This window comes from Xiphophorus hellerii, chromosome 19 (assembly GCF_003331165.1).
Source record: "Xiphophorus hellerii strain 12219 chromosome 19, Xiphophorus_hellerii-4.1, whole genome shotgun sequence".
Taxonomy (NCBI): Eukaryota; Metazoa; Chordata; class Actinopteri; order Cyprinodontiformes; family Poeciliidae; genus Xiphophorus; species Xiphophorus hellerii.
In genome coordinates this window covers 7504307-7515042 of record NC_045690.1, presented here as the reverse complement: position 1 = coordinate 7515042, position 10736 = coordinate 7504307, and the positions used below count along the sequence as shown (strand labels likewise).

At 40.3% G+C, this 10736-nt stretch overlaps 1 protein-coding gene across 1 annotated transcript; it reads right to left on the bottom strand.

Moving 5' to 3' along the window:
- Positions 1-301: 301 nt before the first annotated feature.
- On the bottom strand, positions 302-3737 carry mgst1.2 (microsomal glutathione S-transferase 1.2). Its single transcript, XM_032546249.1, has 4 exons — positions 3615-3737; positions 3209-3338; positions 2769-2860; positions 302-678 (listed from the first exon to the last, which is right to left on the bottom strand). Exons 2-4 carry the CDS (start codon positions 3320-3322, stop codon positions 432-434), a joined length of 453 nt encoding a protein of 150 aa, XP_032402140.1. The 5' UTR covers positions 3323-3338; positions 3615-3737; the 3' UTR covers positions 302-431.
- Between the last annotated feature and the right edge of the window lie 6999 nt (positions 3738-10736).

Sequence of the window (10736 nt, the reverse complement as noted above, 5' to 3'; positions counted from 1 at the left end):
TAGTTTTCCCGCTTTTAGACTTTCTTTCCAGCCCCCCGCTCCAAGGTGTTCTGGTTTCCCCAAACCCCCCCCCGCTGCAGGTTCTCCTGGCTGTCCCAGCCCCCCCCCGCCCCCCGCTGCAGGTTGTCCGGGTTTTCCCAAAGTAAAATATGGTCACCCTACTTTATTCTTTCTAAGCACTTTTCTTCCCACTGCAAATTTTACACTCTCAGCTCTACATGTATACATTATTCACAGTTATTGCAGCCATTAACTTGTGTTCTGAGTTTTTACTATTGGGAGAAATGATGACTCACAGACAGTCAATGCAAAACTTTATTTGCTCTTTCTCATGCAAAACCCCAATATTTAAAGGGTCTGTCAGGTGCAAAAAAAAAAAAAAAAAAAAATCACAGAACTCTCACGCAGGAAGGTGAGGGGTGTTATGCTTCCTATGGGACGAAAACTTTACTGAGCAGGTTGTAAGCCATGGACAATGTGGTCAACATTCCTAGCATGTAGGAAAGCCCTCTGCTGGGCTGGGGAAAGGCCAGGATGTAGGCAAAACTGTGGAAGATCCGAGAGGCTGTGAATACACGGAAGTGAATCAAAGCGGAGGAGAGGTCGGGTCCAGACAGGGCGTAAAGCAGACCGATGAAGAAGAATGGAATGATGTTCTCCAGGTCGTTGCGGTGACACCTGCAGGATTAAAAAAAAAAAAAAAAAGTGATATATCTTTTCAACACTACAGATTATTTTCAAGCATTTCATTTCAACTATTTACATTCATAAAGGATTTGCATACAGGAGCAAATCCTTTATCATTTCAGGAAGTAGTAGCAGGATCTGGTAATGGCAGTTGATGCCCTATTTGTCGCATAATGCATGTGGAAATGTACTTTTTCTTCATCAGAACAATTTATAAGATTAAATAGACCTTTACAGGAAGACTGCGCCAACATTGCTTATTTTCTGGGAGTCTGATGCAAACTGCCGACAGTTTCTGACAATTTCTGTTTTACTGTCAAAAACTGGTTTGTCAGACACAAACCAGTTTCTGGTTTGCCAGACACAAACCAGTTTATGTTTTACTGTGAGAAACTGGCTTGTCAGACACAAATCTGTTCCCCGAGGGACAAACACAAGCAGAGTGGCGTGTTGCCTTCTTATCAGAGGTGACTAAGAGCATGAAACACAGTGCCAGCTCCACGGGTCACTGTGAGGCTTTCAAACTTCATCTTAAGAGGAAGGAGGAAATCATGTGTTAAACTAGGAACACCAACAGGCAGTGGAGGATGTCCCCCAATGCTCCGATTTTTAGGAGCTGAAAAATAAGTCATTAACACATAACACACCTGGTGTGCATGCATTGGCAGGTGCTTTTAATGGCCTGTTGCATAATATAAAAGTACCATTTTGAAATCGAAGTGGAGAATGTGCGAGCAGCTCCCTCTACAAACATCTGCATGAGTCAGCAAAATCAAAAACACAGTAACTGCAAAAACAATGATTAAGAAAAACAGTCCAAAGGTAAATATGAGAATGCCACACTTGAAATATGTTTAGGAATGATGGAAATACATCTCATAAGTCACTGAGTCACGGTGATATTCACATGGTCTAAAAGTATCAGTTTCTCAGGAGGAACACATTATTCGCAGTAAGATGCAAACAAATAATCTCTCAGTATTCTTTTCTTTTTTTTTTCTCCGAAGAGTTTTTACGGCGCTAGTGGCTCGTATTTTTTCTACAGTAAGCTGACAGGAAACAGGGAAGGAGAGGGGGGAAGACATGCGGCAAAGGTCGTCGGGACCGGGAGTCGAACCCGCAACGTCCACGTCGAGGACTAAGGCCTCCAAACGTGGGGCGTGCTGCGCCACCACAGCACGCCCCATCTCTGAGTATTCTTGACTAAGTAAATAATCACCCCCGCCTTTCTCTTACTGGAGGTCAGATAACAGAGGCAACATGTTCTGGAAGGAACCCAGCCATTCCTCTCCACACTTACACCCTGCAGCTCCTCCTGAGGAATCCTGAGGGGTTTCCAGACCAGAAGGGATTTAAAATCCCTCCGTGGAGTTCTGGATGTGCCCTCGGGTATCCTTCCATTGGGTTTGCTGTTGGAAAACGTCCACATGGAGGAACAGTTTAGGTCTCATTGCCGTAGATAAGGGTTGGAGCACACGGTGGATAGCCGAGAAAAGCCAGAGCTTCACCATCCAGTTTGGCTTCTTTACCACAATAAAAAACAGAGCAATGAAATCATTGCTGCAGAAGAGCCCTGATCTGTACATCTATCTCCTGCTCCATTTTACCATCACTCGTGTGAAAAAAACCCAACAAATATTGGAACTCTTTTGTAGATTCACTTCTACACTGCAGGGAGCATTCCATCTTCACAGATTTAGAAATTTGGCCTCCCAAATCCTTTAAGCCAAAAACGCTGACACAGCTCATGCTGCATTGATCCAGAGACTGAATGGATGGTTCGCACTCCTACAACAATTCAAAATAAAGTCCCTAAATAATGCTTTTATTAAAGCTAACCAAATCAGCCACATTGACCTGATCTCTGTGTGTGCACTTGAAACCATCCAGGTTTTTATTACAGACACATGAGAAGAGGTCTATTTTATTGACTTTTTTTTTTTTTTTAATGTGTTGGAGTTTTATAAAGGAAATATTTCTCTATTAGATTCCCTCCTCCACTCCTTCAAGTTGAGGGATTTTAAAACTCCAGTCAAGAGCCAAAACTATCCAGAGCAGGTATAAAAGGCAGAGCGTCTCACCTTTGAGCTCGCTCCACATCTGGATGACTCCTCAGCAACTTCTTCTTTTCGTCGTCAGACTTTCTGGCAACATCTTCTTCGTTAGAGAAGGACTGAAAGGAGAGATGACGTGCACATATTTCAGTGTTTTATATCTGCTTTCCAGGAATTCCAGAACCAGCAGCAGAAAAAAGGGAGAGCGCACTTCGAGTCGAAACTGTTGCAAAAAGAGGCCGAAACATTTTTTGTTATTGGTCTTCACTTCTAAAACTTTTGCGCTGAATGATGAGTTTTGACACGTAGGGTGACAGCAGACTGGACCGACTGGTTTGCAGAAATACTAATATCTCACAAACCATAGTGACTAATCACGATGGTTCAAGTTTTTCCAATGGTAAAACTTAAAACCTTAACATAAAGAAACTGTTCTAAAAGGACAGTAACCCATTTGTGTTACTTACCCCTCTGGTGTAGCGGAAGTACGAGGTCACTGGACCCATTAGCATCATCTTGAGCGTGACAATAGCAGCATGGGTGACGAAAGCCTGGAATACCTCATTGTCCATTGCGGCCATTTCTACAGATTAACACCTGGTGAAGGTGGAAGAGGAGGCAGCAGGGTGTTGCTTTTATCTGTAAAAAGCTGTTAGACTGAAGCTGTTTTTCATGTACTGTCAACACCTCATGCAGCAACTTTACAAAGACCTCATGCATTTACACAGCAAATACAGTCACCAAATGCTTGAAACAAAACAAGCTTCAGTGAACCCGCTCACCATTATACACTGACCCACATCAAGTTCATAAAAAATACAAAGCAATTAGGGAACAAACAAGCCAAAAGTCATAAATCATGAAAAAACTTACAGTGTTCCTACTCTGTTGTCTCTTGGCGGTGACTCTGCAGAAGTGGAGCAGTCTGGACATGTTGCATAAGGACACCTCCCAGTTCACACAGTGGGTGGGATTCAGTTACACTTCCTGTTTGCAGCTGGCCTGCTCAATTTCTCAGCCAATGAAAACTTCTCTTAGTGCAAAGACACACATTTTGAATTTGAACTTTTAGGTTTTGTGCTTGATTATTGTGTGAGAGTGACCACATAATACATTACAAAGAGTTTTGTTAGTTTAAAAGATTATTTTCTAAATAAGCAAAAAAAAAAACAACAAAAAAACAAAAAAAACATTTTCACTGCATTTGTCACCCAAACTGATCAGTAAATGTTTTTTTTTTTTAACTCTTATCATCAGTGGAGGTATATATCTTTGAAAGTGCCCAGCTGGACTCAGTATAACTCTAATTAGCAGGCTGGTTGTTATCAAAGAGAGAGAGACATTACTTTCTCCTTCTGCTAGCAGTGCTTAGCTTTAAAAAACAACATGCAGCCATAATAAATTTGTATCAAGCTGGCCTCACATCTAAGAAACTGCTCCAGTTGATTGAACTGTTTTCTGGATCATCAAGCTGACAGACATAGCTACATGTTTAAGGATGACCAAGCAGGCAGAGCAAATTCCTGGATCATCTCCCTTCTGACAAGGGAGCTGTAGATAATCATGATGTGGCCACTTCAGAAATTGCCCAGTATTTGCAGTAAGTGAGTGATGTAATGCCAACTGGACAAGAACTCTAGCAACTTGTCTAAGATAACTGTTGAGGACAGATTGAAATTCTCCCAGAAATGCAAGGAAGGATTCCAGAAGACTGGTGAAAAGTTATTTTCCAATGAACTTTCTTCTGATTGTTTGGGACATTTGGAACATCTTTTGTCTGGGGATTTCATCTCATCCAAGAGGCTGGGCTTCCTCCCAAATCTGAAAACTAACGCAAAAACATCCAGGTTTCTTCTAAACCTGGTAGGTGACGCAGGTGAGTTCAAATTTATTCAGTACAGATGATAAGATGGAACTGCAGATAAAAAGTCTCTAAAATTTTAGTTTAAATATCTGAAGATACTGATTTAGTGACTTCTTCATCCTCACTGGAAAAATTAGACTTTACTATCTGTTTTTATACTGGTGGCCACTGCTCTTTGATGCTCAATTTCAGTCTTAAACAATTTTTTGTTCACGGTTGTGCTCTGATTCTTTTCTTTAATGTCTTTTTCCGTGATTCACAATTTCAAACACAGAATCAAATATAATCATTGTGTGCTGCAACTACAAACATGATTGAAATGCAAAAGTTGTAAAAATGATGCCCTTAAAGGTGAAGGAAACTCGGAGGTAGACGCTCTCCATACTGAACAGCTTCTTGCCCTTTGGGCCAATCAGAGGCCTCCGTCTTGTGATTGATCTCTGATGCTCTGTGAGAACTAAGGGGAGGGAAAATTAATGCTGTTACTAGTTGTAAGAATGTTCATGCCAAAGGGATCTATTCCTCCTGCCCATTGATCTGACGCCTGCAATGAATTTATTTCTCAGTCTTTGTTGAAAGACCCCACTACTCTATCTCATCAGCAAGGATGGATTATCTGCTGGAACAACACATAGGGTCTCTGACTCTCATTAGTAAATGATAGATGAAGTTGGAGATAAGATCTCTTACATTTTTACTACCTCATAAGATCTCTTTAAAACCTGCACCGGGTCTCTAAGGTATATAGAGAAGGAATAAAAACACAAAATTACCTCAAATATGTATTAAAGCAAATATATAAAGTGGATAAAGTGGTTTGTTTGTCTCTCCTTGTCTAAATAAACTGCATTGTATCTTCCTTCGTACTCTGTGCCTCCTCAGCAGCAGGAGGTCTAACAGCCCTGAGATGTTTTGGAGCTCAGACTCTCTGGTCTGTTTCCAGAACCTGCAGCCCCGGCGGCATTTCACTAAGACAGCAGGACCCAGACAATCCATCAAAATTCGTCCTCCTCTTGTCTTCAGTGCTCAGGGTGTTTCCTGTTGTCACTACAGGATTTAACAGTCTTGCTCCTCTGTGTCTCACTGCAGATGGGACAGTCTGAATATAACTTGATGCCCTCACAGGGCTTTATTACCTGAATGTGCTCAGACAGCGGAGAGGAGCGCAGGTCCAAATGCTTCGGATTCATTAACGATGGCACTGTCCCAATACAGTTAATTTAGACATTTCACAGCCCTGTTTATCTGTGTTAGAAACTGGTGTAAGGAACTTTAGATAATTAAAAATAACAGAACAGATTTGCTGTTATAAATCAAATCTGCACAAAAATCTGATGTTGTTCAGGATATTGGATTATTTTTAATTTAGAAGGTAATAATTGTCTTATTTCAATTACATTTTAACACGACTGAGCTTCCAGTTCAGTTCAGTACATTTAGAAAGTGATATTTCGCAATAAACAAACAGGTCCAACTCACATCCAGTTGTTAAAAATCCAATTCAGTCAACATTCAAGCCAGATTATTCCAGTTATTTATTCAGATTTACATCAAATTGAAGTCTAATTATGCCAGCTGTTAAAATGATATATGGAAGCCCAGTCGATTCCATCGAGGCACTGGCTTAGCATCAATCTTTCTTTTATTCTGAACAAGCACATGGCAACAGTGAATAGGAACAACTTCCTTTTAACAGAAAGAAGTCAAAACCAGGCTCAGCGGGAGATCCACCATTTGCCATGACCTGCTAGGAGATGAAGTTGCACAGAAGTCCTGAATCAAGAGAATCTTCTAAAAAAAAAGAATAGTACATAAAGTTAGTAGAGTAAGGTGTTTATGCTAGGAACAATACTACAAATGCACAGTATTGGCAAAACGTAAAACGGTGATATTATCATTAAATTATTCAATATGCATTTTTATTTACCAACATTCTCCTCATTTTTCTCTTTTGACAAAAATAATGACCACAACACTTTCCTTGATCTTAAAAATCTGAGCCACTTACATCTACATCACGTGAGAACATAAAAGACAGTGAACATTACACTTAAAAATAAAAATAAAAAAACTGGTGATTACAAAATGTATCCCACTGACAGCTGCAGATTAGAAAGACCGAATCCAGACCTATTCCACAATCTCAGTAATTCAGCTCATAGCTGCTGCAAAGCTGCAGACTGACATGCTTCCCGGCAGTAACAGCATATTTCATGTCATTGTTCTGTTGTTACAGTGGGAAAGACGAACACAGTGAAATCCTGTGAGTGTCTGGCAGAGCCGATTTCCTAAAGAAAGGGGATCAACCTCAGAATGTCACTGAGGAATCTTTAAGCCTTAAAAGGATATTTCAACTTTTCCACAGGTAACACTAACTTTGTAATTAAAATTCCCTTTCTGTCTCATCTGATTGTTTTCATCTCCTCCATCATCACCAGGCAAGGGCAAGGCTCTGGGGCCATGAGAGCCGACTCTGAGGCAAATGAGAAATGGTACTGTAATTGGGAATGAGGTGGAGGTGAAGAAGTGACGCAGGAAGCCAGGAAAGGAGCTCTGGAGACACATAAGAACTGTCAGACCCCAATAATGTCTGGGTTCATTTATTTTAAGACCCTCATTACCTGCTCAGACCCTCACAGGTGTTTGATCCATTAAAGTTGTGAAGGTGTAAGGCTCTGCCGAGGATGCGGCTGTCCTCTGAGAGCTGTGGTTTATCAGAGAAGCTCATAACTCTGTCAGAAAGTCTCATTAAAGTCACATTATGAGACAGTTTGACCATTTAAAGTCCCATTACACTGCTTCTGTGGTTCAGTTTAATATGAAATCTGTAGAAACTAAACAAACAAATGAACATACACCAGCAGCTCCTCTTTAATAAAATGAAGGTCAAACAATGTTCTCTCAGAGGAAATTAAAAACTAATTCAGCGGCAAATAACCCAAAGCCATGTCTTGTATTAGCTCAATTAGGCAGGCAATTTTCTCACTCTGGATCAGTGCACATTCATGCAAAACAGGTGACATCAGATGACCAACCACCGTCACGCAGCTTAGGGTTTTATTTATTCTTTGCCTGAAGCAGTGTAGGAAATTGACAGAAATCAGCATCAGTTCTGCTCAGATTTCTTGCTTGCTTTATTCTGACAGAAAATACTCCGATTGTCCAGCTGCTGCAGCTGTCTGATTTGGTCATTTTCTAAGTGAACTGATTGGTCAGTATGAGATAATTGTTTTTACATTATGTTCATCTAACTTGCTCCAGATTTCAGAGTCTGTTGTCATGGCGACGAAGACAGTTTTAAGGTGTTACGAATAAGATTTCCATGCTTTGGTATTAGCGTACTTTCTAAATACATTCTTAACTCCGACAAGATTCATGACTATGAAAAAAACTCCAAACTTAGAAACAATGTTAGCTCAAAAACAAACAATTTCCAGTTAATAAAACATTCCTGAATCTGAACACATTGCTGTCTGATTAGGTTTTCTAGATTGCAAATATAAACAGATTCCCTATCTGAACTCTGAATTGATTCCCTGCCCTGAACACATCCCAGACTCAGAGTTCTGACTGAAAAAAGATTCCCATTTGAGAAAATAATTTTCCAACTCTGCACTGTCTCCAGACTCCAATCAATCTGAACTTTAAACAGATTCATGCAAAGGTTCCAGACTGAAAAGACTGATATTGAGATTCGAGTTTGAGCAGACAGATTAAGTTTATTTGCATAGGATGATTCATAAACAGGATAATTAGTGTGTTTTAAAGGAAGAAGAAATGAACAGATTCTTAGCTTTGAGCAGCTTCTTTACTCAAACTCCATAAAGATTCCCTAATAACATATTCCACACTGAAAAGATTCAGCACAATTTCTGAATTTTTATATGAAATGTCCTATATATAAACAGATCTGTGTGAGTCGGTGTCTGAACATATTTCTGAATCATTACACAGGTCTCTGAACACATTCCCAGCTCTAAACAGAATCCAGACAATGAACAAAATTCCAGCTCTCATCAGATTCCTGGCACAGAAACTTGCTGCAGATTCCAGACGTCTGTGAGCTTGATAAATTTGAGGAAGTCTTGCAGAACTTTTCTTTCAAAAGCTGCTTTTCACTCAGCCTTAGTCTTGTTTTTGACCTTCTTAGAAAAATGTTTTCATTATCTAAGCTTCTTAACATTGACATGTAAATTATCTAGAAATAAAATCACTCAACAAGTGTTGTTTAAACACATAGATTGTTTCCTGCAGACACAATGTCTTCCTCTCTGCTTGAATATGTAAAACATACTAAAGATAAAACAGTTTGAAAGAAACTGGGGTGCTGAAAAATGTCACACTCACCTCTTTACCCATGACTGTACATATTTAATTGAATTTTTTACCATAAATTGCTACTGTTTTGCTCCTTTAGGCAGCGAGTTTCCTCTTCCTGTAAACAGACTGAGCTTCACCTGCTGCTTAATAAAACCCGAAGCACACAGCATGAAATGAGCTGTCTGAGTGCTCTGTCTCCACTTGTTAATCCAGCAGCACCAAGCTAATTATCAGTCGACATGTTGTTCTGGCCAACAGATAACTGCTGGGAAACATTAGCAGCTCCATCTGTAACGCTCCTTTTATATCAGCGCACACCTACGAGCCGCGCTGTAGATCTGAGCGCGGAGTCGAACCGTCCTGTCCTCCGTGATCGGAGTGCAAACACACCCCCACATCCAATCACAGAGAAGTAAGACCTTGTCCGGTCCTGACACATAAAGGCCCTGCTGTCTAAATGACTGCAGGATTGTGGGTAAATAGTATTGTCCTGTCCAGGCAGTGAGCGCGACGTCAGCAGGAAACCTTAATCACAGAGGTTGAAGTGTCATCTTGCTGCTATTAACCCTGGCCATCTACAGCGAGGACAGCTTGTTGTCCTTTACTCTTTGTTTCTGAGACGGATCGTTTGTCCTTTCCTTCAGCTTCCGCCCTCATGCTCCACTTCTACACTCATTTTACCTTTGGATAACACCCTGAGACAGTTTAAACAGGATTAAAAGCCTACTACAAACGGAGGTGAAAACCATCACCTGAAGCTCTGCGCTGCTTCCATCCCTTTCAGGCCTCCCTGGGATGTGATATCACAGGTCCAGACAAGAATTATCCTCCAAAACAAATCAGGATCATGAGGGAATCTTTTAACTCAGACAGACTGGTGATTAATTAGCTTCAGGATCTGCTGCTACCCTCAGACCTTTGGGGAAGACTTCCTCCTTCCACCAAAGCAGATTTTCTTCCTCTGTCGGAGACCTGAGCTGATCCCCTGACAGAGTCACGCTTGGTCTCATGGTGTCTGTCCTACATTCTTACATGCTTAGTTCTGGACAAGGTGCGAATTGAAGAAAGCTCAGATATTCATGGAAAACCAGGCTAGTTCCTGTCGAGCAGTCATGCACATGAACACGGACACGTGTTGATGGAAAAATCCAGACTATGGCAGACTAAATCCCAAAAGTGAAGATCAAACTTAAGGGGAATTCTTCTAGTTCCAGTTAATCAATAAGTGTTTCATAGACAATCATCAGGCTGCTGATTAAGCAGGTGGATCCAAATGTGGTCCTGAAATCTGAATCATTTTCTCAACAGATTCCTGACCCAGTTCATATATCAAACTCTTTACAAATTATTCACTCTAATATCACTCTTACATGTTTAAGTCTGAATAAATTACCAACTCTAAACAGACTTCTAACTTTGAACACTATCATCCCAAATGGATTAGTGATACTGAACAGAATTCAGACTTATAATAAATAAATTGCAGACAAATTCAAACAGATTTACAACTTTTAAAACATTCTCCGCCACTTATTTGTGACACTCATGAACCTCCGTGCATTTTTTGACTCTAAACAATCCTTGACTTTAAAATGATGACTGAGCAAAATGAAAACTCTGGAAAGATTCCAGACACAAAACAGTAACATAGTTACACACGACAGAGAATATAAAAAAGAATCTTTTTATCACTACAGTTCTTCAGGAATAAGATGGATATTAATGTTTTATGTAAACGGGTTAGAAAAAAACTCTGCAGAGGGCTTTTAAACAAAGTTCATATATAGTAAGAAAATAACCTAAATCAGTCC

Bases quoted from the DNA above. Each gene is read 5' to 3' on its own strand.
- mgst1.2 (XM_032546249.1), bottom strand. From the start codon at position 3,322: ATGGCCGCAATGGACAATGAGGTATTCCAGGCTTTCGTCACCCATGCT. The intron at 2,861-3,208 runs GTAAGTAACACA...CTCTCCTTTCAG, and splicing joins ACTTCCGCTACACCAGAGGG to TCCTTCTCTAACGAAGAAGA. The intron at 679-2,768 runs GTGAGACGCTCT...TTAATCCTGCAG, and splicing joins GATGTGGAGCGAGCTCAAAG to GTGTCACCGCAACGACCTGG.